The sequence below is a fragment of the Arachis ipaensis genome, chromosome B7, assembly GCF_059453495.1.
Source record: "Arachis ipaensis isolate K30076 ecotype BB chromosome B7, ASM5945349v1, whole genome shotgun sequence".
NCBI lineage: Eukaryota > Viridiplantae > Streptophyta > Magnoliopsida > Fabales > Fabaceae > Arachis > Arachis ipaensis.
The window spans coordinates 18,186,929-18,213,506 of NC_142442.1; the positions used below are offsets into that span (position 1 = coordinate 18,186,929).

The 26,578-nt window shown below is 35.5% G+C and overlaps 2 protein-coding genes across 8 annotated transcripts; one reads left to right on the plus strand and one right to left on the minus strand.

The window, feature by feature from the left end:
• The first annotated feature begins 10,183 nt into the window (after nt 1–10,183).
• On the plus strand, nt 10,184–12,896 carry LOC107609226 (protein LEAD-SENSITIVE 1). 6 transcript variants are annotated; one of them, XM_088494075.1, is made up of 3 exons: nt 10,233–10,293; nt 10,483–10,645; nt 12,020–12,896. In XM_088494075.1, the coding sequence occupies exons 2-3, from the start codon at nt 10,552–10,554 to the stop codon at nt 12,727–12,729; spliced, it is 804 nt and encodes a 267-aa protein (XP_088350201.1). In that variant the 5' UTR covers nt 10,233–10,293; nt 10,483–10,551; the 3' UTR covers nt 12,730–12,896. The 6 variants fall into 6 exon arrangements, with proteins under 6 accessions (XP_016166588.1, XP_020963063.1, XP_088350201.1 ...); XM_088494076.1 differs by having other exon boundaries at nt 10,246–10,293; nt 10,483–10,619; XM_016311102.3 differs by having other exon boundaries at nt 10,184–10,645; nt 12,013–12,896.
• A 2,708-nt stretch (nt 12,897–15,604) lies between these two features.
• Nucleotides 15,605–25,267, minus strand: LOC107609144 (arginine--tRNA ligase, chloroplastic/mitochondrial). Of its 2 annotated transcripts, none has more exons than XM_016310990.3 (18): nt 25,068–25,267; nt 24,374–24,447; nt 24,014–24,162; nt 23,791–23,866; nt 23,560–23,661; nt 23,143–23,358; nt 22,489–22,569; nt 21,783–21,866; nt 21,584–21,688; nt 20,740–20,918; nt 20,412–20,496; nt 19,954–20,140; nt 19,715–19,784; nt 18,259–18,328; nt 16,828–16,917; nt 16,461–16,529; nt 16,252–16,353; nt 15,605–15,884 (listed from the first exon to the last, which is right to left on the minus strand). In XM_016310990.3, exons 1-18 carry the CDS (start codon nt 25,162–25,164, stop codon nt 15,774–15,776), a joined length of 1,947 nt encoding a protein of 648 aa, XP_016166476.1. In that variant the 5' UTR covers nt 25,165–25,267; the 3' UTR covers nt 15,605–15,773. The 2 variants fall into 2 exon arrangements, with proteins under 2 accessions (XP_016166476.1, XP_016166477.1); XM_016310991.3 differs by having other exon boundaries at nt 24,374–24,451; nt 25,068–25,258.
• Nucleotides 25,268–26,578: the final 1,311 nt, after the last annotated feature.

The following is a 26,578-nucleotide window of genomic DNA, read 5'->3' on the forward strand; positions in this document are numbered from 1 at the left end:
TGTGGCACCTGCATTCTTTAGACCAAATGGCATTACTCTATAACAAAAATTATCATGTTCCGTTATAAAGGCTATTTTGCTTTGGTCTTCTGGATGCATTAGAATCTGGTTGTAACATGAATATGCGTCCATGAAGCTTAAGTTGTTAAACCCGGAAGCATTATCAACTACTTTGTCAATACAAGGTAATGGAAAAGCATCTTTAGGGCAAGCTTTATCAAGATTTGTAAAGTCAACGCACATGCGCCATTTACTTGAGCTTTTTCTTACCATAACCATGTTTGATAGCCATGTTATGAATCAGATTTCCTTGACAAACCCTGCGGCGAGTAGCTTCTTGGTTTTTTCTAGGGACGCCTTCAATTTTTCTGTTCCGAGATTTCGCTTCTTCTGAGCTATAGGTCGGGCTACTTTGTCGATAGCTAGCTTGTGGCAGATAATGTTGAGGTCCATCCCAGGCATGTCGGTTGGAGTCCATGCGAATAGGTCAGCATTATCTCGAAGTATGTTTATTAGCCTTAGTCGTTCTTCCCCGGTGAGAGTTCCTCCTATATATGTGAACTGATTTTCATTGTTCGTCAAGGTTACTTTCTGAAGATTATCCGTGGGCTGAGGTCTTTCACGAAAATCCTCTCTAGGATCAAGTTTGGATAATGAAGGCAATTCCTCTGTGTTGTAAACTATTTGGACATGTGATGGTGGCCTCGTCTTAGCCAAATTCTGCTTCATACTTGTGTTATAGCATTGCCGAGCTTCTTGATGATCGGTGTATACTGTTGCCACCAAATTTTCCTGGACCTGGAACTTAATACACAAATGTAAAGTAGACACTACTACTCTGAAATCATTCAGAGTAGGTCTCCCGAGAATAATATTGTATGGGCTAGGACAATCTACTACAAGATACTGGATATCGATAGTTTTTTACAATGGGCTCTCCCCTATTGTAGTCTTTAGCCATATATGCCTGAGTATTGGAACTCTTTCTCTAGAGAACCCAACCAGTTCTCTAGAGGAGGGTTGCATGGCCTTTTCACATAAAGGTTGAATAACATAAGACGTCGACACTGCTGCCCGGGTCTAACAAAACCATTCTTACCAATAGTTCACCAGCTTGGATAGAAATTACCACTGGATCATCGAGGTTTGGGCTTGTTGAAGTATAGTCGGACTGGGTGAAAGTTATCGCCGTGTTTGTTATATCTCCTTCTATTGAATAAGTTGTTCCTTCAATTGCTAACATTGTCCGATAACTTCATTTATGAGCCGAGCTTGTTTCGCCTCCTCCTGCGAACCCTCCTGATATACAGCTTATGACTCCTCTCGATGGGTCAGGGTTGGTCCACTTGCCCTTGTCTTTTTATGTTGATGTTTCTGGACGATCCTCCCGATCTGAGTTACTTTCTTTGTTCGTTCGTCCTTCTACGTATTTGTCTAGGAGGCCTTATCGAGCTAGCCTTTCAAGAAAATATTTGGCTATTATGCACTCATTTGTGGTATGACCGAACTTCTTATGAAACGCACAATGCTTGGTTTTGTCAACAAATCTCTGGTCCTAGTAACTTCCTGCTCGATTTGGAGGCTTTATTATCTTGGCATGGAGGACTCTTTGATTGTGTTTTCCCTCTTGGTGTTAAATCTTGTATAAGTTCAAACTTTGGGGTGAGCTTAAATGGTTTTTTGGTGTCTCTGTTCTGCGGATTTCTGGGAGTCTTTTCTTCTTCACGCTGAGGTGGTTGTTTGTTAGTTTTTCGTGCCTCGTGGAGCTTCTCTATTTCCATTTTTCCAGCTGTTTTTTCTCTGAACTCGGTCAACGTCTTTGGCTTAGTGATTGCGATGGTTTCTTGGAATTTACCTGGTCGCAGGCCATTTTTTATTACATGTAGGTGAACTTCTGGGCTCACGTCGGGAATTTCCATGGTTGCTTTGGCGAACCGCATCATGTAGTCCTTAAGACTCTCGTGTTATCCTTGTTTGATGGTGCTAAGGTAATCTAATCTGTGGATATATATATCCTTGAAGCTGTGAAGTAATTGATGAAGAACTTTGCTAAGTCTTCGAAACAAGAGATTGGACCTGCAGGCAACTTAGAAAACCAGAGTAAAGCAGCTCCATCTAAAAAAGTTGAAAAAGATCGACAAAGTATAGGTCAGAGGCACCTTTAAAAAACATCATTGACTGAAACTTTGTAATGTGGATACGGGGATCTCCGAATCCTTTAAGGCTTGAGTGTAGTAGGGAACACGAATTCTTTGGCATCTGGAATTTGACGATATCTTCTGAGAAGGGGTTAGAAATTGTCAGCTTTTCCTTTGGTCGAGTGATCTCTTGAGGGTTTGTATCTCGAGATCGTTCGTCATTTAAAGTTACGCTCTTAGGATCCCCTGTTCCGAGCTTCCCGTTTTGGCTTAGGGCTAAGAGATCAGCCATCTTCTTAACTTCGGCCAGCAGTGTAGCATTCATGGCTACCAATTAAACATGAGTGGGGGGAGGAGTTTGCGGTACGGCGTCATCTGCCATGATCCTACAAAAAGGTAGCAAGAGAAAATATGTGTGGAAAATTTTAATTTCTAGGCCCCATGGTGGGCGCCAAGTGTTCCGTTCACGTGGAAGCTGCCGAGCTGCTATAGCGATTCCTCCGAGCAATGTTCTCCTTGGTCTGGAAAGCTATACGTCGGCTTGACTAGCACACCGCGGAGGGAATACTTGCAAAAGATACTCTGACACTCAAGTCAGAAGAAAACTTAGTGAAGTCTTTAATGAGTATTCAAAAATAAACTAAAATAGAACCTATGTATGCCGAGGTTAGATCCTCGTTTATATAGATGAACATTTCACTGATTTGTGGAGTTTTTGGGCGAGATTCTAGGCGGGATTGTGAGTGCCATCGTTTAGGGTAACGGTGTGCTGGTATCTTTTAACTAGCTGTGTTTCGTAACCGACCTTTTCTGTTTTTGAGTTATGCGGTTCGTTACTATTTTATTCCTTAGGGTGAGGTATAGGGTACATATCAATTATTATTATGGATTTAGCTAGGATATATTTAAAAAAATTATAATCATAAAATTTTTTATGTATTCAAAATTAAAATTGTAAAATAATTTATCTTTTCAATAACATTTATTGAAATATTTTTTTATAATATTTTTAAAATATATCTATTGAAAAATGTAAACAAAAATTTCCCATTATTATTATTATTATTATTATTATTATTATTATTATTATTATTATTATTATTATTATTATTATTATAAGAATTATTTGAACTTGGTGTAATTTGGGTCTAAAAGTGAAGTCCAGACTCTTTCTAATAAATTTGGATCTAAAGTAAATTAAAGAAGTTGGTAAAGTGATAAAATAAAGGGTTAATTATCATTAATTTTGTAATTTTCATAAAATATATATCACATTATCTTAATTTAAGAATGATTAACTCCTCACTTTATCAATTTCTTTACTTTAGAGGATCTTAATTCCTTTTTGCTGAGGGTTCTGACTTTTTTTTAGTGAGGCAAAGTCGTGGTAAATTTAATGAATTAGGATTAAAAAATATTAGTGTGTGAAATATTTATAGAAGAGAATAATAAGTTGATCGTCACTCTATAACTCCTATTGCTATAGTGATAAGTATGTTGAGTCTGCAGTGGAATTTGGACTTCTAATAGATACAAAGTAATATGAAATTAATCACTACCCAAAATAATGCACTTGCTATATATTTTGTAAAGACAAAACCAATATGAAAGATTGATTATATTAACTCTCTAATATGATGTGAATACTACATTTTTCATCTGATACAAAATATGCAATGCAATTTATAATGCTTGAAACAACTAAAGAAAGAACGGCTAACATTGTTTCCTAATTAAAGAATGGTTTATGTGACATGAGAAATAAGGCTCCACTATTTTTTTTTTCCTTAAATTTCTCATGGTTCTCCTAACCTTACTGAACGCCTATTATTTCTACAATTCTCCACCTCGGTCACAATTTGATAAACTGACTCAAATTTTGAACGAATAAATTGTAGTAGTCGTATCCAGTTGTATCATCTTGACAATGATTGCCTACGTACCCTTTACTAGGATCAAACCAAACGTAGTTCCTTTATTCGCCATGTAGTGCCTAACAGGGAATAATGTTGAGCAAATCCGAGCAATGCTGAAATTTGTTTTCCGACACTACTTTAGTCAACATGTCTGCTGGATTTTTGTTTGTGTGTAGCTTCACGAGAGAAATGTCATCTTTATCTATAACATCATGCACAAAGTGATACCTAACATCAATATGCTTGGTACGAGCATGATGAACCTGATTTTTAACCAAAGGAATCGCACTTTGGCTATCACAACTAAGATTCACACAATCTTGTTTAAAACTCAAATCATCTAGAAGATCCCTTAACCACAATGCCTCCTTCACCCCTTCTGCTACTGCTATGTACTCAGCCTCTGTAGTAGATAGTGCCACTGTAACTTGTAACATCGATCGCCAACTAACTGGAGTACCATATATTTTATATACATAACTAGTTGTAGATCGTCGTCTGTCTAGATCACCAGTATAATCAGAATCAACAAAACCCCTAATTTGACATGATGATTTACCACCAAAGCATAAACCTGTGCCAATGGTACCCTTCAAGTACCTTAATATCCACTTAACTGCTTCCCAATGTGTCTTTTTCTAGTTTGCCATAAATCTGCTAACAATACTGACTGCTTGTGAAATGTTTGCGTGTGTACATACCATAGCATATATTAGGCTGCCTACAGCACTTGCGTAAGGTATATTATCCATGTAGACCTTATCTTCTGCTGTTGTAGGAGATTGTTTACCTGAGAGTCTAAAATGTGGAGCCAATGGAGTCACCACCGGCTTAGCATTTTTCATCCCAATCATTTCAATAACTCGTTCAATGTAGCCTTTTTGGCTCAGGAACAATTTTTGACTTGATATCTCTCTTCTAATCTCCATGCCTAAAATTTTTCTCGCACCACCCAAATCTTTTGTTTCAAACTCTTCACCAAGTTGAAACTTTAACCTATCTATCTCCACCTTGCTCTTGGAAGTAATGAGCATGTCATCTACATACAATAAAAGATAGATATAATCACCTCCATGAAGTTTACGAATGTATACACAAAAATCATAGTTACTTCTAAAGAAATCATGTTTTAAAATAAAGAAATCAAATTGCTTGTACCACTGCTGAGGAGATTGTTTCAATCCATAAAGCAATTTCCTCAAGTGATAAACCTGACCTTTTTTACCCTCAACCTTGAAACCCTCAAGTTGATACATGTAAATTTTTTTCCTAAATCACCGTGTAAGAATGCTGTCTTCACATCTAGTTGTTCTAACTCAAGATCACTATGAGCTACAAAACTTAAAAGCATCCGAATAGAACTGTGTTTCACCACAGGAGAAAATATCTCATTATAATCAACTCCTTCTTTTTGTGTGAATCCCTTAGCCACTAACCTAGCCTTGAATCTTGTATCATCCGATTTAGTAGGATCTTCTTTTCTTTTATAAATCCACTTACAACCAATAATAGTCTTTCTCACGGGCAATAAGACCACCTCCCATGTCTTGTTTTTATGAAGAGACTGCATCTCTTCTTCCATAGCAACCAACCAACTCTCACTATCCTTGTCCGTGATAGCTTGTTTGAAGGTGACTGGCTCATCATCCTCCACCAAAAGTGCATACTCTACCAAATTTAATTGCCCATAATGCCTCAGAGGCTTGTCTGACCCAAGCTTCTGTACAAGTTTTTAATTCCTCTTTGGCCTAGTGGATGACAAAGAATCCTGCTGTTGCTGTTGTAATACATGTGTATTTTCTCGCTAAATCTCCTCATGATCAAGTTCATCGTCCTCCTCATCTTTGTGAGTAGCATTAAGATGCTCTACCTGAACATGACTAGAGTCTATTAGTTAATTTTTAGACTCTATCTCTACCACTTGAGTGTTTATAATTTTTCTAACATCACCATCATCTGGCTTCATAACTTTAGACAAAGCTACCATGGATCTTTCATTAAATGCCACATCCCTGTTGATTACAAACTTAAAATCACTTACGCCCCAAAGATGATAGCCTTGAACCCCTCTTGGATACCCCAACAAAATTGCCTTCTAAGCTCTTTCATTAAGTTTATTGTCTTTGACATGCTAATAAGCCATGCATCCAAAGACTCTGAGTTTCTCATAATTTACATGTTTTCCTGACCACACCATATAAGGTGTGTCTCCATCTAAAGAAGAATGTGGAGATTGATTCACTATGTAGCATGTTGTAGCAATTGACTCAGCCCACCATTCTCTGCCTAACCCAAAATTAGAGCGCATACACTTTGCCTTCTCAAGTAGTGTACGATTCAGTCTTTCCGCGACTCCATTCTGTTGTGGTGTGTCTCTAATTATCCAGTGTCTCACAATGCCTTCCTAATCACAGAACTCATTAAAAGCTCCATCCGTATACTCTATGCCATTATCAGATCGCAGAGTTTTTAGCTTTTCACCTGTTCTGTTTTCAACCATTGTTCTCCACCGCTTAAAAGTGTCGAATACCTCATTCTTATGCTTGAGGAAGTAAACCCAAGCATACCTTGAATAATCATCAACAAACGTAACAAAGTACCTGGAACCACCCTTGGAAGTAACTTTAGCCGGACCCCAAACATCAGTATGCATGTAGTCTAACAACCCTCTACTTTTGTATTTGCTTGTAGAAAATTTCACCTTGTGTGCCTTTCCATATACACAGTGTTCACAAAACTCAATTTATGGTTTCTTCATATTTTTCAACAAACCTATTTCGCTAAGTAATGATAGACCCTTTTTCGACATATGCCTAAGCCGCATGTGCCAAATCTTCATGCAGTCTGTTTGGTTTTTACTTCCACCGATTTCAACTGCTAGCTCACCTGTAACAGTTGTCTCCAAAAGAGGATAAAGATTACCATGACGAACCCCCTTCATCATTACCAAAGAACCACGAACAACTTTTAAAATTCTATTTTCAGCAACAATTTTGCAACCATTTTTCTCTAACAAACCTATAGAGATCAGATTTTTTTGCAAGTAAGGAATATGTTTCACATTCTTCAAACTTCTTACAACTCCATCATACATATTGATTCTTATAGTACCTACCCCTACAGTTTTGCAAACATAATTGTTGCCCATCAAAACTATGCCACCATTGATAGGTAGTAAACCACTTCCTATTTGGATACATATGGTGTGAAGCTCCAGAATCAAGCATCCACTTACCCGATATCTCGTAAAAATTATCTATTACACAGTAACAATCTTCATTATCATTTGAGACGTAACTTGCTTCTTGTTTTTCTTTTGAGTTGTCATTGTTCTGTTTCTTGGAATTTATCTTTTTATTTAGACAATTTTCTTTAAAATGTCGAGACTCACCACATTTAAAGCATGTTCTCTCCGCGTGAGGTCTAGATTTTAGCCTAGACTTTTTACGCTTACCTTTTCCTCTTTCATTACTCCTCCATCTAGCTGCAAACAATCCTTGTGCTTGATCATTATACTTTCTTTCATTTGAAGATGACATTACACTCGTAGCAACCTTACATAGATCATCCGTTAAAAGTGATGCCCTCGTCTCATCCATGGTCATAATGTCATCCACTAGCATCAAAGTCTGCACTAGATTTTCATAGGACTTCGGTAATAAAAGTAATAATATGAGTGCCTGATCCTCATCATCAATTTTCACATCTATATCCTTTAAGTTTAATATAATCCTATCAAACATATTGATATATTCTCGGATTGAGTTGCCTTCCTCCATCTTACATGTATACAATTTGGATTTTAAGTAGATTCTGTTAGTTAGAATCTTTGTTATGAAGTTACCCTTTAACTTTAACCAGACGCCTGCTGCAGTTGCCTCTTCATTCACCAACAAAGCAACATCCCTCTCAAAGCATAAGATTATCGCAGCCCGCGCTTCAAGATCTAATTCTTCCCACTCCTCTTCCTTCATATCCTCTGGCTTTTTCTCTTTATCCACTAGTGCCTTGTGCAATTTTTGTGATATAAGCAAATTTTTCATCTGCATCCTCTAATAGGAAAAGTTATTTTTTCTATTAAACTTTTCAATTTTATATTTGCCTACTTTGACATTTCTACTAGTAAAAGCCATTGTATTCAAATTTGAATTTTACCACTCAAATAATGAATAATATAATATTGGCTCTTGATATTAATTGTTGAGTCTGCAGCGAAATTTAGACTTCTAATAGATATAAATTAATATAAAATTAATCATTACCCACAATAATGTACTTGCTATATATTTTGTAAAGACAAAATCAATATGAAAGATTGATTATATTAACTCTTTAATATAATGTGAATACTACATTTTTCATCTGATACAAAATATACAATGTAATTTATAATACTTAAAACAACTAAAAAAATAGCTAATATTATTTTTTAATTAAAAAATAATTTATATGATATGAAAATTCAAATTCCATTATTTTTTTAAATTTTGCATGATTCTCTTAATCTTACTGAATACCTATTATTTTTGTAAATAGTTATCTTCCTGTGTTTAAAAAATTGTTGTTATCTCTCATTTTAAATAATGGACGACTTTAGGAAGGTGGACGAGTTTATAAACGTGCACGTTGATGCAGTTAAACCCTTATTTTACAAATCAGGTCAGATACTGGTACAGAATTAAATTAGATAACTTGGCAGAATGAATTTTTTAGACTTTTTTTATAAAGGTGAATACTATCGTGCTTAAAAGTTGGTGTCTATTTATTAAAAAATGTTAAAAAATAATATTTAATTTAAAAAATATAACAATAAATAATTTTTAAAAAATTAAAATTTACTACAAAAAATAAATTAAATAAAATTTAGACACTAATTCATAGACACCATAAAATTAGCCTTTTATAAATTGGACTTACTCGTTTTGGTCATAGCTTTAGTTGTGCAATTATTATTATTATTATTATATCAGAAAACTTGGATGCTAAGTAAAAGCAAATCAATGTGGAAAAGTATTGTGACGTTGACGTCAGTGAAAGAAGTTCATTGTATGATTGTATCCAACTGTCCACATGGCAAAGTAAAAACCAAAGTTAATTGGAACTAAATTGACTTAATTGACTAATGACTATTATTGTTTTGTGCGCTATCTGTATACAGAATTTTCTATTTATATTCCGACTAAATTTTACATAATTCAGTCATATATTTTATTTAATTTTATTTATCTATATATATTATAAAAGAGGAGTGTTATACATACAAGTCATTTTGGTTTACAAGTCTTACAAGTTGGGCCTAACACGCGCGTTACTCAACCATCTTTGCGTGTTTCATCTCCGTTTTCTTTTTCAAGTTTCTTATCAAATTTGTTTGGTCTCCTTCGTACGTTTTCTCTTTGTCTTCGATTTCCTTCTGTTTTTTTCGATTTTCATGGTTTCTGACATCAAATTTTGAAATTGTTTTAAAAATGATGGAACTTTAGAAATACACCCGAATAATTACAAAAATACACCCAAACGATTACAGAAATACATCCAAAGGATTACAGAAATACACCCAAACAGTTATAGAAATAAACCAAACGATTACAGAAATATACCCAAAGGATTACAGAAATACACCCAAAAGATTTAAGAAATACACCCAATATAGGGAGAGACAGTATATTTCTTCTTAAAATCTTTTAATGTTTTGCTGGTTAAGGATGAGGCACATGACATAGACAATCTAAAAAAAATCTAGAAGAACAGTAAAATACCTTGAATAATGTTTCTTCGTTTTTTCTGGTAATTTTGATGAAGGAGAAAGAGAAAACGAAAACAGGAGAAGAAATTTCAATAAAAAAGAAAGAGGAAGAGGTGGTGTTGATAATGACAATAAGGAGAGAGAAAAATTACAAAAAAAAAAGAAGAAGAGACACGGAAAAAGAAGAAAAAAAAGAAACACGAAAAAAAAAAAAAAGAGACACGGTGAAAATAGCGTGAATACAAAATAACTTGTATGACTTGTATAGAAAAACACTTGTATACGAAGAATTACTCATTATAATATTCAATTGGATGATGAGTTATTAAAAGACAGTTACAAAATACTAAATAAATTACAGTGTTAGTTTCAAAGATTTTAAGACTTTATTAAAATATTAATTTATGTGAAAAATTAATAGATAAGAGAGACAATTACTAAAAGAGAATCATTTTCGCGTAGGGAGAATGGGAATATTAATCGGAATAATGAAGTAAGATTCTTCCTTCTCCCTTTCTCTGCTCTTCTTCTTCTCTCGAATGCTCGAAAAGCGTTGAGTAAAAGCAAAACAACACAAAGGAAAACCATTTTCATTGCGTTTATTGGGGTTCCAAACTTACGCAGAAGAGAGAAACAGAGAAAGAGGGTTTCAGATTGTAATTTGATTGTGTTGTTGTTGCAGTTGTGAATTGCGATTGATTTGCATACAAACACGAATCGTACAGAACAGAAGAGGAATTTAGGTTTTGAAATGGGAGTGTTTTCGAATAAGATCGATAGAGAACAACTGAAACCCGGTGATCACATTTACTCATGGAGGCAAGCTTACATCTACGCACATCACGGTCTCTTTTTTTAGTTTCTTCATTAATTTGTCTTTACATAACCCGAATTCTACTTCCATTTCTGTTCCCTTTTGGTGTTTGGTACTTTGTTGTTGTTTTATATTATTCCCTTTCTGGTTTCGATGATGCATTTTATTTTTAATAATCATTCTATTATTGTATCAGAAAATCTCAATTTCATTTGGGCAACCTTTTTTTATTTCCCTAACTTTGGCTGTGAAATTATGGCACATGAGTATGTGCTTCATTGAGATCCAGCATGAAGCTTGGAGAGAAGTGAGATTATAAATAAATCAAATAATGAGAGGCACAAATGGATGATAATAGTTACTGTAGGTTTTGAATCTGTAAAGGTTTCCCTAAGTTTCAAAGTGACCTCTTTGTGTGGTACCGAAAATGTAGGTCACTGTCCTGTTTCTTTTGAGTAATTGACAATGTTTAGCATTGAATTGGTTTGGGGAGCATGTATATTACCCATGTCCTACAGTGTTGAGATTCAAAGTTTAAATCAAACTACTTTCAAAACTCATGAATGACATTGCCATGCGCAAATACTTAGCAGTTAGCATTATACGAATACCACATTATATTAGGTTATCAGTAAAAAAGATATTTCGAGGTTGGCTGATGCGGTGATGAATCATCAAATTTAGGTGAGAGAATTGAGTTTGTTTCTAATATCAGACATGCTAGTCTATGGACAAGTCTATCAAATGAGAATTCAGAAGTTCGCTTCCTCTCTCATCTATGTACACTCTTACTCTTTCCTGGTAGTATATCAGCTGCTCAACAAGAGGGATTCTTTCACTCCCACTTGATATCAATATCTACAACCCTCATGCATTTCCTGAGTTCATGTTTGCCTATTGTTTTCATGTATCAGAGATTAATATTAATGAGTCTGTGGATTGTTCATAGATTTGTTTTATGTGGAATTGCAAGCCATGAATGCCTACATGGCTCCTGTCCTCCTATGAAGCTAGAAGGAAATAACCGCTTTAACTGTAGGGAGAAATTAATGAAAATTCTGCTAACTTCGATGTTTGACTTGATTGTGCTGGTGCCCTTTCACTGTTATATTATGATGTAATTCAATGTTCTACATGACTACATCCAAAACTTTGTTCTTAGTAATCAATGTCACATCTTCTGGATGTTTTAAGGTATATACCAAATATTTGATGAATCTTTCAGTTTTTGCAATCTTAATGTGCTGTGTTGTTCTACAACACCAATGGAAATATATAACTAAATGGTATTAGGAGATTTAGCGCTTCTGCATGTGGTAAAAACTAATGGACTTAGAACCTATCGTTTCTTTTTAACTTGTCTATTATACTGAAATTGTCAATAGTTTTTTGTGCAAGATACCAGGAATATATGTCGGTGATGCAATGGTGACCCACTTCACCAGGGGAGCAGGACAAGAAATTGGGACAGGAACTGTTCTGGACCGTCTCCTCGTTAGTTCTTCTCCTGCTCGTGATCTTGACAATCCTTGCCCAAAGTGTGGTGACTTATCGAAGAATGAGGGTGTCATTTCGTCGTGTTTGGATTGTTTTCTTTATGGTGGTGAGCTATACCTCTTTGAATATGGTGTCTCAGCTGCTTTTTTTCTTGCCAAACCTCGAGGAGGTACCTGTACCCTTGCTGCTTCTGATCCACCTGAAGATGTCCTTCGCCGTGCTTCATTTCTTCTTGAAAAGGGATTTGGCGGTTATAACATTTTCAAGAATAACTGCGAAGACTTTGCAATTTACTGCAAAACCGGTCTGCTTGTGTTCACAAATCTCAGTGTAGGCCGGAGTGGACAGGCAGCATCTTACTTGGCTGCTGCTAGTGCTGTAGTTTCTACACCACTTCGTTTTATGACCACGAGTATGAGTGGTTTGGCCGCAGTTGGTTATGGCATGTACTGTGTTAGCCGATTGGTTTCTGATATCGGAGTACGTCGTGACGTATCTAAAGTTCCAGTGGAAACACTTGTGGCTTCTCATAGCTTAAGTGAGCCGGAGATGACAGGCAACATAAATGAACCAGAGAAGACAGCTGAGATGCCCAAGGACACAGCCAAGAACGATTAGCATTGGGTCAACAGAATTGCCTTATAGAATGTTATGCTTAATATATGTTGTCAATTCCTTAAACAATTGGAGTTCCATTACTGTCTGCTTGCCGATTTAATGTAAAGATGATCTTCACAGACCATTCTGTCATTTTGAATGTGATATATATCAAACATTATTGTCCATGTAGTAGTATAAGATGTTACGTTTACTTTTTACTAAATGGAGTTTTACAATTTTGTGGTAGATTCACCTGTTCTACATAAAGTCACATAAGATATATAAATACAAAAAAGTGATCTAGAAAGTTATGGAGAGCATGCCAAGCCAGAAGCCATATCCTGTCGATTATGACAGCCAACATGTGATTAACAACAATTCTAGTTCCCATATTAAAAAAAAAAAAATTCTAGCAAGGCCAAAATCTACACAACTAGGCTTCTTTACAAGGATTTTATTCTATCCAGTACTTTGATGTCTGCGGTTGATGTAAAAAAGTTATCAGAACATGCTTGGTAACCGAGCGAGTTAACATCACATATTAACGTTATGGTTAGTGGGTGTTTTGGATAGAAGTACAAAGATATGATACAAAAGCATATATGTGTGTCTTTTAATTTTCAGTATTTGAATAGATAGAAAATTGTACAAATTTTATCTCAGAACACATATTTTACTTATCACTATATCTATATTATGAATCCCATCATATAAATATATTTGTATCTTCCAATATTTCTATCCTCGAGCTTTTGTCAAATGGACTGAAAGAACATGATGACCACGGTGAACAGCGCTGATGAGGCAGATCTGGGAGCAGTGTGAAAGTCAGCTGCTGGTAGCGAAGGTGATTATGTCCGTACTGAGCTTGATGGCGTGGAGGGCAGGGAGGAGTGTGAAGTCCCTGATGCACCCGACGAGCAAAATCAAGCCGGAAAGAAAATTGGCGGAGGTGCGGAGAATTATTCAAACAGTATAACGGAGGAAAATATTTCACCAAGTGTAGTTAATGAGACCCACGCTAGTTTAGACGGGAGTGGTAAGTAGTATGTTGGCATATGTCTGATGAGGGGTGATGCAGTGCATGATTCAGATTTAGAAGATGAGAATACAATGGTGCAGGAAACTGGGTTGGATGATGAAGGGTTGTAAGGAACATGGAATATTCGAGGGACTCAGAGTAGGATGCAGACTGTGAAACTAATCAAGATGAGTACGGAGGAAGTTGGGATAAAGATATGGCTGAAAATAGGACTGCTTGGAATCTGACTATCGAATCAAGAGCTGTTTTATATGACGAGGATGAGGACATTATGACTATTCTCCAAACTCAAAATGAAGTATTGGCACAAAAAAGAAGGCAAGCAAAACAGAAAGAGAAAGTAAGAAGGAGCCGCCCCAAAAACCGAAATAAGGTGTATAATAAAGTTTTTAAATGATTTTAGTTTGTCTAATATGAGGGGTTTAGGGGGTGTTAGAAAAGTGAAAAATGGTAAAAATTTAAACGTAAAAATAATATGAATATGTTAGGATTGATAGAGACAAAGAAGGAGGTGATTACTAAATTTGATGTAGTGCAATTTTGGAGTAATGATGCGGGTTTAGAATTTGTGGGATCGGAAGGTGTGCTTCTGGAGGTTTATTAATAATGTGGGATGTTACGATGTTTAAGTTGAGTAATTGTTACAAAAGAGAGAGATTGTTGTGTATAGAAGGAAAATTGACAAACAATAATTTTTATTTGTGCGGTTTGCTTGGTATATGGTGTGCATACCAGGGAAGAAAAGCTTGCTGTGTGGGAATAGTTGAGTTTTTTATCGGGAATATGTCAAGTTCTTCTTTGCTACATGGGTGTCTTCAATGAGATTGTGCAGTTGGAAGAAAGGAAAGGCGCTAGTGTGTCAGCATTATGGAACTGGTGGATAAAGAGCTGAATGACTGTAAGTTTACGTGGTTCAAAGGTCAATCATGTAGTCGAATTGATAGAATGTTGGTGAGTTAGATTTTATTGTTATCATTTGGAGCACTTAATTGAAAAGGAATGACAAAATCTTCAGAAATCAAGAATAATGTATTGCAGGGATAGTCAACAAGTTGATTAAGAATTACAAAAAGTGGAGTGATATTTTAATCTTTTAGGTGTTGATGACTTTTGTCAAAGATAATTAGGAATTAGTTTATTTTATCTGTTTAGTATTTTTTCGTTGATACTCCACCTTGTGTTGAGCTTTTTGTTTTAAAAAAAATTTAAAAGTAATTTAATATTATCCACCATTATAAATAAAAAATTACTAATAAAAGTGATAACATATAAAGAAAATGTATGTGGCGAACTTTTAGGATATTATTGTTGTAAACAAATTTAAAAAAATAAGTAGTTAAATGATAATAAAATTAAAAACAAAAATAAAGAAATATTAATTTATAAAAATTTATTATATTGTGGTCTTTTTCTCACTCCACATCATCTTGATATTTCTATAATTCTATATTTATATGAAACCAGTTTTTTTTTATTAAAATGCAGAAAAAATTAGAGTTTGAGAAGATATTCATCATCTATTAGTATTTTGATAGGATTTAAAGTGATAATAACAATGAATTATTTTTGAAATGTTTATACAAATAGAATGAAAAAATTCTTCTTTATTTTAGTCACTTTATAAATCTTTTTGAAACCAACTTTTTTTTCTTTTGGCTTTTGAATAAAATAATTCTATATTAAGCAACTTAAGCTAATTTCATTTTTTTAAATATACTTTAAATAAGTCAAAGAATGGTTAATATGAAAAAGCAGTGTTTTGAAATAGCGTTATGTTGGTTTTTAACTTTTTATCCGCATAGGCGTAATTTCTTGTTTCCCTGGTAAACCAAACAAATTGCAAGTATGATATACTATCAAGCATTAACTAACTGTTTTACTATTTTCATCTCAAATGCATAAACAAAAAGGGTGAGGGCAAGATACAATTTGTCATAATTATGAATTTAACTCCCTAAACTTTTTAGTAAAACAAAAATGGTAGTTGCAAAAAATCGTAATTGACCATCCCTTTTATGGTTCATATCTTGTAAACAGGTACAATTCCAAGGAGATAGAAGCACTTTCTCATCACAATTGCTGTTGCTTCACATAGCAAAAGTCTACTATCTTCCTCAGGCGAACCAACAACCTGCCGATGACAATCGGTTTACTTAAATCGAGGAAAATGTTGTATATATATTTAAGCGTGGAACACCATGTCAACTCACCTCATCTAGATCAAGTTCCTCTAAAGTGAAGAAATTGATAAAGTAAAAAAGTATATGTCTAATCACTCTTAAATTAAGATAGTAGAGCGCACACATGATAGGAGTTACAAATTCAATAGTGATTAACCTCTCACTTCATCACTTTACCAATCTCCTTACTTTAGAGGATCTTTTTCCAACATGATGCTATAATTAACAGGTAGAATGGCAAATACTTTCTATGCATACTTCATCATGAATTGCATAAAAACTTAAATATACCTTCAGCTGATTGATTTAGAAATATACCTGACAATTAGAATAAAACTTTTTGGTGAATATTTCTGACAAATTATAAAGGTATTCACACAACACATTGGGCAATAAATTGGTGCATGCTTCCTCAACAACCTGAAAAATTAAAACAGTTCAAACATGCACATGAGCATAAGATTGTAGAGCTCCAGTAAAAAAGTTATGATTATAAATATTACTAGTACCATATTCATGTGTCGTACCTCAGAAAATTGTAGCAAATGAAGCCCCAGAGCGCGCTCATCTTCATGATCCAATGCAATTTTAGCATTCTGTCCCAAGGAATTGATAAACATAAAACAAATAGTAAGAATTATGGAGAATTCGATCTTTAGCTAACTGACTGTATATAAACGCCTAAAAAAATTGAATCGTATCAGTGTCGTATCATAACAGAGCAGTGCTTAATTGAATTGTACAATTTACATCATGGCAGAAAGCAAACCCTCGACACATGCAAAAACTCAACACATAATAACTAGAACAACTATTAGTGTTTTTATATTAACACAACACACTACATATTTAATAAACTGGTAAATATAAAGCCCAGGAAAAAAATAAACTTACTTTCTTTACTTCTTCTATGTCTTTTCCAGATTTCCGGATGATAGAACAGATCCTAGCATGTGCATACAGCAAATAAACTGCGGTATTACCCTGTTTCACAAGTTCAATAAGGTAAGTATAGATTGATTAGCTTTTGGAGGGAAGAAAGTGAAGTTGAACAGTTGCCAACAAGAGTTTCAAAAATATATAGGGTAGTATTTGGTTAGTAGGTGTGTCTACACAAGACAGAGACACGCTGACACACGTCCTCTGTTTGGTTGTTGAGACACACAATTTTGAAGGACACGCTGGTACACAGATTGACACAAATTACATGTATTCAGTGTACCTCTAATAACTTGAGACACAAATTAATATTGAGACTCTGATTATTTTGACAATTTTATCCTTGTTTTATTTCTATATTTTTATTTTTGTCCTCTCCTCTCATCAATCTCCAAATCTCTTCATCTCTTCTCCCCTCCCTTCTCCCAATTTCAACTTCCGTCTCTTCTCTCTTCATGGCCAACCAAGCAGAATCTCTTCTCCCCTCCCTTCTCCCAATTTCAACTTCTGTTTCTTCTCTCTTCATGGCCAACCAACCTCCTCCACTGAAGTGCCTCTGCCACTGCCACTGCCTCACTTCCTCCTCATACTCTCCAAATTGTTCTTTCTTCTTCCAAATCTCCAGATCTGCGACTTGTGTCTTCATCTCTGTTCATCCTTCTATTTGCCCTTTTAATAAAGTTCTATTTTTTCTTTGTTTTTTATTATTAATCTGTGCTATTTTTAGAAAAAAATAAAATTTATAGTCTGAATGCTATGGACAATTTCTTTCCGTTGGCTTCTACGCCGTTGAAATATCCCACCTTCCAATTAATTTTTTAATTTCTCAGCTGCAAAACTACGATATTCCATTCGTTCATCGTCGCTCTTCAACAACTTAAAATTGACACAAGGATTCAAAATGGGAATCATGCCAATTAATTACTTGCTGTTTAATTAGGAAGATATGTATTGAATTTGTTGTTGAAATTACTGAAATTTTTGTTATCTGGGTAATTTTTTGTTATGAATGGAGATGGAAGAAAAGAATCAGTGTAGCGGTTGATGCAAAAATATAGATAGCGGTGATGGTGATAAAGGTAGATGATGAGGGTATTATTGACTTTTTAAAATTTTATGTGTTTTATGTATGTTCTTTGCTAAACATAAATCATGTATACATGTATTTTGTGTCTATGTCTATATAGTCTATGTCTCTGTGTCCATGTCTCATGGTATACACTAAACAAACGGAGCCTAGGTGCTAGGACAACAACTCTTTCTTAATTTTTCAGACTCATTTCTAGCCATAACCCCACCACTGTCCTCATTTATAGCTCAAACTCTTGCCCTACCATAAACAACGGTCACTAGAAAAAAAAAAAGAAAGAAAATTTACTTAAATACCTTATCATTAAGCATCTGATCAAAGTTGAAGGTGTAGTTTGTTAGTCTGTTGTTCTTTAAGTCAGCATACCTGTAAAGACACAACAATATGGTGTTACAAGGCAACATCTCATTCAGAATTCCAGTTGCATAAGCTAAATATAACTGAAAAATTTGTCAAGTCAAAGCAGAACCATAACTGCAGAATAAAAATATAACAGCTAGTTTGGAAAAGCAAATTACATAAAGGCATCAACCTGATAAGATTTACTATTGTTGCAATTTATTTACCTAGCAGTAGGGGTGTTCAAAAAAACTGGTTTAACTAAACTAAACTGAAATTGTTTTAAATAAACCAGTTTTTTTCAAATAAAAAACTCAAATGAAACTATAATTTTTATAAAAACCAGTTTTTATGGTTTAGGTGGTTTTAAACCAAATAAAATTGATTTTATTCAAACTCCAAAATTAGTTTTTAGTTTTTAGTTTTTACATACTCTCCCCCTCCTCTCGCTTTCTCTCCCTCTCCCCTTCCCTTTTGTGCCCCTCCTCTCGCTCCCTTCTCTCTCCCCTCCTCTCTCTCCCTTCTCTCTCTCCCTCTTCCTCTCTCCCCCCACCTCTCTCTCTCCCCTCTCTCCCCCCACCTCTCTCTCTCCCTTCTCTCCCTTCTCTCTCTCCTTCCCCTCCTCTCTCTCCCTTCTCTCTGTCTCTACCTCTTTCTATTCCTTCTCTCTCTTTCTCTCCTCCCTCTCTCTCTTTCTCTCTCTCTCTCTCCCTCAGAGGAACAGAGAAAGGAGAGAAAGAGAAAGGGGAGAGAGGGGAAGAGAAAGAAGATGAGAGAGAGGGAGAGAAAGGGAGAAGAGAGGGAGAGAGGATGGGGAGAGAGGAGAGAAAGAGCAAGAGAGAAGAGGGCGAGAGAGAGGAAGAGAGAGAGAGGAGGGGAAGAGAGGGGAGGGGGAGAAAGAGGTAGAGAGAGAGAGAAGGGAGAGAGGAGAGGGATAGAGGGGAAGAGAGAGAAGAGGGAGAGAGGAGAGAGGGGCAGAGAGAAGGGCGAGAGAGAGAGAGAGAGGGGATGTAAAACCTAATTTTTTGTATGTTAAAACTAGTTTTAGCCTATAAACTAGATTAAACTGGTTTTTTTCAATTAAAACTGGTGGATTGTATTATAAACTGGTTTAAAACCAGTTTCTTATGTGACAAAGCAGTTTGGTTCAGTGCAGTTTCAGTTTAGTTTATGAAAAAACTGAACCATGAACACCCCTACCTAGCAGTTAGCATTAATAAGCAAAAACCTCATAGAATTAGCAAAAGATTTTAAGCAAACCACATATAACAATTTCAAAAATTCCGTCATGGGACTTCGCTAGCAAATACATCTTTCTCCAAATTAAAACAAAAGTATGGTATAAACTACACCATTGTATACATCATGTTTATTTGAAATAGAAGGGGAATAATTAGTGTGAGATAAGCTTACTTAACAGCACCATAGCCCACTGCCTCTGATGTTTTCTCAACCTCCTCCTCAGGCCACTCTTTAGCCGTATCTGAAAGATTCCAAGACATAGGGTTTGGAAAGTTAAAGCTGGTGCATGAAATCTGACCCAATGGGAATAAAATAAAGGAATGCATTCACAGATCTTAAGCAGAAATACATGCCACAGACGCTTGCGTGTGGATAAGGAAGAAGTCAAAATTGCACAATGGGTACTTTACCACGTTCAAGAAGGGCAGTTTTACTGCGATTCTTGGCTTCGTCAAGCAAATCAACCAATCTAACCACTTCAGTGTTGCGAGTCCGAAATCGTTTTCCATCTTCCCCAAGAACAAGGCCGAAACCTACATGAGTAGCTTTTGGGTATAAACTATCATCAGCTGGCAGCCAACCAGCACGCTTAGCAGCCTGAAATGGAAATTGAAGCAGATGTCTTACATTTTCACTCATTGCCATGAAAAATTATTCTTTCATTTTAAAAATTGATTTCAAAAATAATAAAACAAAGTCAAAGAGGACACTGAGGTTGGAAATGGTTAGGATGAAATCGTCCAGACAAATACTCTTTAAATAAAGAACAATGACTTGCTGCCAGCAAAAACAAGTAGAAAGGGTTCTGGTATTAACAATAAGATCAAGGAACTACAAGATACCATGAACATCATTAATTGTAACATACCTTGAAAACCATATCAAAGTGTTGCTGCTGCCCAACATCTGTGACGTATATAATCCATTCAGCCTTCTCTTCATTTATCCGATACCTACATGGTTCAAGTAACAGAGACAACCAAAATGGAATAGGTTCCCCCAGTCAATATATTTCCAATTCTGCTCAGGGATAAAAATGCAGATAGAAGTAGATTTCCAAAATTTATATGAAACATCCAAGATATAAATAATAACTAAAGTTGAAATAGTATTTGCTAATAAAATTTGACCACTCAAGAGTAGCAACTATCAAATTCTCAAAAATATGTCCAAACAACTAAGGACAGTAAACAGACCAAAGTGCTGAAAGATCAGTTGAAGCATAGTTGTAGCCACCGTCACTCTTCACAACAATAAGCGGTATGTTTACATCCTTAAGAAATATCACCCGAGCACCCTCACTATCTTCAATCATTCCTTTTTTATTCAGTTCCTCCAAAACCCCAGGGATATATGGATTATAGAAGCTCTCTCCCTGTGACCAAATACATCATTCAGTACAACATAAAAAAGTCACATTTACTGATGCAGGTAAAAAACCTTTATTTACCTAAAATAAACTCAATATATTACTGGTTCATTGCAATAATTTATGCAGCAACTAATGGCATTATGACAGTTAACTGAAGACTAACTCAGGTCATAAACATTGCTCTGTCAGCTACAATATTAAGGATTTTCACTGGAAATGCTAAAGCTTGTAAACCAATCAACCAAAGAGGAATTCTATTTCATACAAAAACCTTATTTCAATTTTACTTGAGAATATAATTCCAACAGAAAACACCAAAGTTACCAAGCATCTTATGGGCAAGAGAAAAGCTGAGCAGGTACCCAATGCCAATTTGGAAAAAGTTAAAATAAAACTCAAAACTGTCGGTCATAATAGAACAAGAGCAAAGATAGAAGTTAATGGATAAAGAAATAGCAGATCCAGACAGAACTTTAACTGACATCATGAATTGAATAAAAAGCATACCACCTACAAAAATTTCTAACATACCCAATAAATAATAAGCCACGATACACCATAAAATTATCTGTAGCTCTATGATGCCTTGGGGTATTCAATTTGGAGGCAGAAAAGATTAGATATCATTGGTTAACAAAGTAACTAAAAGAGGAACCTAGAATCTTTACCTTTTCCTCCAAGTGAACTCCAAGGCGTTCATAGACTCTGTGGAATTCGGTTCTACTTATTTCACAAATTTGTTTCCATGCGTCGCGATACCTGGTTTCTCCACCCTGAAATAAAAAATTTTACATGCATAAAATTCAAAAGCAGGTTCCACAACATCTCATGAACATAGAACACAGGAAAAATCAAGATACAATTTACCTGAAGCCGGACAACAGCCTGTTGAGCCCTTTGCTTAAATTCGGGATCACTGTCAAATCTCACTTTGGATGCTTTATAGAATGTCTGAACGAAATTCACCAGATAAGATTAATTTTAGAATCACTGATAATAATCCATTTTTCTCGTGAAACAAAATAAGTAAATTTAAATAAATAAAATCATCAACTATATATGTGAGACAGAATAACAAAGATAAAACAAGCAACACTCAATGAGAATATTATCCCTCAAGACCAATAAACATTATCATTTCCATGTTGAAGGGGTAATCTGCAGTAATTGATAAAGAGAAATGTTAATGATTGAACATGACCCAAGCGATTGCCTCACCCTTGACCTTCTTTCTATTTTGAAGTTATCCATGAAAAAAGGTGACAATAGAATTATAAAATTGAGTCCTCAAACATCATATACCTATTTGCCACACCCCATGCAAAGATAACTAATCACTTTTATTTAAGGCCTTTGTCCATGGAAGTTCAATAGCAATTGTGGCAAACTAACTCTTACATAACCTGGGAAAGCATAGGTTCCTTTTACTTCCACACAAAAATTAACAAATTAGAATGATATGCAGGAAAATAAAATAAAATCAAATAAAATCTGAATGAAGAAATACCAACAAAAAACAAAAAACCTACATGAAAACAAATGGTATAAAGTTCAGTTTAATATATTTACTAACCTGAAGATCTCCAATGGCTGCTTCGTTGACATCCTCTGGGTTTGGAAATTTTTCAAAGAGGAATTCAATCAGCATTCCGAACTGCAAAACAAATGTTTAGACTTTGAGCCATTTGGTGATGTAATGTAATATTATTCTAGCAAATATGTCATATGGATATCCCTATAACAAATCAATGTACACTGCTAATTCAGCTAAAAGATGAAATAGTCAAATAGCTCAATATCTAAACTATTTCTACCCCCCCCCCCCTCCCTCCCTCTCCTTCTCTCCCTCCCCCTCTGCCAGCACACAGAAGGAGCAGTATCTTAGGTTACTGTAAAATTACACAACAAAGAAGAATAACAGAGATCGCACAAAATACCTTATTTCTCCTAAGCTAACTCTTAAAGTTTATTGATCATGAAGGGTATATCTAGGAAAGCAACTTAAAACAGTCATGGTTCTAAATATAATTACTAATTGGTTACCAAGCCACCAAGTAACTGCTAATGAACCAAAGCTAGTCAAGTTAAATGATTTCCCAGAGCCATTATTAAAATGAGAGGGGAAAAAAAGCTTGATAACATATAGCAAAGATTTAATCACAAATAAACATGCACTAGTTTCAATTTGATGACACAAGAAAACAACAACTTTGCAAATTAAATCTACCTGTGTTCCCCAATCACCAACATGATTTCGTCGAAGAACATCCACATGTGAAAATTCAAGCATACGGGCCAATGTGTCCCCAATAATGGTAGATCTCAGGTGACCAACATGCATTTCCTTTGCAATATTGGGTGAGGAAAAATCAACCACAGCCCTCTTTAGTGGAAGCCTTGGCGCCCATGTATCAATACCATCAATTAACATCCGTTGTAATCTCTGCAGGATAAGTTGTTTCCTGTTAATTACTATATAATTCTTGAATAAGATACCCAAACAAAGTGAAATATTATCTTTCTAGTATAGAAACTTCCAGACCGAAAAACCTCTCCCAGAACCCATGGAAAACAGGGGGGTGTAAGGAGACTCGGGCACAAGATGAATACTTCTTTTAAACTAGAAGGTTGAAAATGCAGTCACCTGTGCTATCCAATTCCTTGACAAGACAACATTCACAAATCCAGGACCAGCTACAGAGCACGACTCTATAATATCAGATGGGGGTAGATTCTTCATGATTGCCTACAAAGATTATCATTTCACTCGAGCAAATCAAGATCTTAATCCAAAATAAATAATTCGTATGAGAATTTTAAAAGAAATACACATTGGCAGAGCATGAAGAAGTATAGGAAATTTCCCTTATCATACCTGCCCAACAGATGGGGGACCCTTAAATTCTGCTTGTTTTCCTTTTATCTTAGACCATATACCCATTGCATTGTTACTACAAAGGAAAAAACTAATTGGTTAGCTTTCTTAGAAAGAAAAAATGTCCTGAAGACATTAATTTACAAGTCTTCTGCTGATATTTACAATGCCAATTACAGCCTCATGGTATATGTTGGCCAACGAGAAAAATTATTTAACTTACCACTGGTAATCACCAAATTTAACCCCAGATTTTGCAGCGCAAGGTTCAACTAATGGCGCTACATCTGGCTCGCTTGGCACAGTTGTCCTCAGAGATACCTCAAACAGCAGCGCCAACTGCCTTTTAACGCTGCCAACATTTTCCGCATCCTGGATCCAATCATAGGAGCATAGTCTTTGATCACTCTCTATTACAAAGAGCATCTTAGGATATTCTGTGATGCTACACTAACCCATTTTCTTATGGTGCATGAATTTTGCCTCTCAAGAAATGTGTTACAAATTAGCAAAGGAAAACAAACCACTTGCTTAAAACAAGTAGGTTTTCTTATTTGATGAAATGAGAATTCAATTAACTTACAACTGCCATAGTTGACAACGATTCTGCTTTAGTTGCTGTTATAGAAAATCTACGCGATGCAAGCTTCAATAAACCTGTCTACACAACAGCAACAACATTCAAACAAAATTGTCTCGTGTTATTGACACAGGACCTAACTATAATATTTTTTATACTAAAAGGAAGCAATCTTATACCATCATGGCAGAAAATATAACTTGTCACATTAAAGACCCTAATAGCAAAATGAAGCACTTCCTAAACCAACCTATAATATAGTGACAGAATTCAAGCTGTACTATAATCATCATAACATTACCTAAAATAACATAATAAAATAATATCCTTGACATCCAAAATATAAAAATGCTGCATTAAAAAAATGTCACAGAAAAATAAAAAAGGTAATTCAAGTATGCAAACCCTTTGGCCCCTCAAAAAGCTTAAAGATACATTTTTTGCACATCACATGACTGAGGAACAAAGAAAAAGACAAAAATTAGTGCTAATAATACAGGATTATGAAAGTGCGGATAAGGTAGAGACTTGGGAGCAAAAAATGTGGAGACCTAATCAGATTCACATTCAGTGTTTCGTGAACTGAAGTAAACTATATCTATATGGGAAGAAGCATAACAATGGAAATGAAGAAAGCAATACAAGAAAAGACATTGAAATAAAGAATTGAAGAGAGAGAAAGAGAAGGGGAGCTGACCAGAGGGAGAAGAAGGAACAGAGAGAGGAGAGAAGCGATGGAGGGAAAGAAGAGGAGATGGAGAAAACGGCGCAACAAAGGTTAAGCACCCTAACATCTTACTTCTTCTTCAGCTTCTATCCCTGCTTCTTTTTTCCTTTTTCCATTTTTTTTTTTTTTTTTTTTGGATGTTAATAACACTAAACGTTTACAATGTACAAGCTACATAGTACAAACACCAATGAGAGGATTATTCAGCGCACTACGTAATCAAAGGGTGCACCAAACACCGTACAATCGAACAATGGATATCAAAGTAGAGTATTAATAGTCTAATTAGTCAAGATATACCCTAGATCCACTTTTTGAAGAGAATGATAAAGGGTAAATAATCAAATTAGTCCTTAAAAGATCGTCTGATCTCCAAATTAATCCTCGAAAGATTAAATTAATTAAAACCAACCTTAAAAGATCTAAAATTAATCACGTTGGTCCTTCCGTCCATTCTGTCACTAACGACCTTAAGTTTTGCTGACATGACACGTTAATTTGACAATCCGAACCACATTTAGCAGTTTCTTCGTCTTCTACCTAAAACTCCACCATGCCGCCGCCCTGTAAGGTGTTCCACGTCGCCGTCAGTCCCTGCATGTTCCTCTACCACGACACTACCGGTCCTTGCCCACAATTCCTCTCTGGCGTGAGTAGGTAGATGTTGCTTCACTAAACACCCTCCACCTAATGTCGCAGAGATCGACGTCGCTACGCCATCCAACTCCTCTCCGTCCTCTTTTTCAGTCACCATCGCTGGCTTCTGGTGGAACGTGGTCTCTTCCTCCACTGCAACTTGCATTGATCTGCTCTGCTTGTGTCGGTTTTCCTCCGTACTCTTTTATGGACACTGCCAAATTGGAACAAAGACCATTCCTAGACCTCCACCTTTTACCGGCTGCTAACGGTGGAAGTTTGTCCACTCTGTAAATGTGTCCGCTCTTCCACCCGCCATCTCCGTTATTCCCTCTTCTCACCAGAATTGCTCCTCAACGGCTCTAGCTCCTCTACTCATTCTACCCATGTTTTTGGAGTTATGTTTAAACTTTCAACAATAAGAGAGAGAGGGGTCAGTTTGGGGTTTGGGTTTGGACGGTTGGGGTATAAAAATAGATACTTATGGGAGCTTATGCGAGGCGCCGATGTAGGTGACGGTAAGAAGAACGACATCGACGAGGAGGTAGCAGTTGTTGGAACCGGCATGGAGGGTGTAAACTCCGGGTAATTAGTAAATAATTAACCAATAAATTAATTATTATTTAAAGAAATTAGAAAATTAAATTTCATAGTTTAGAAAAGTAGAAATAATTAAGGAAAAATTATTATAAAGGACTATTAGGAAAATTTAATTATTAAAAAGGACCTTTAATATTAAAATTATTTAGAATGACTAATTTTATAATATTTAAAATAAAGGACCAAATCTTTTTTGTGAAGAGACAAATATATCTTTAGATTATTTTTTCATTTATTTCTTTTTT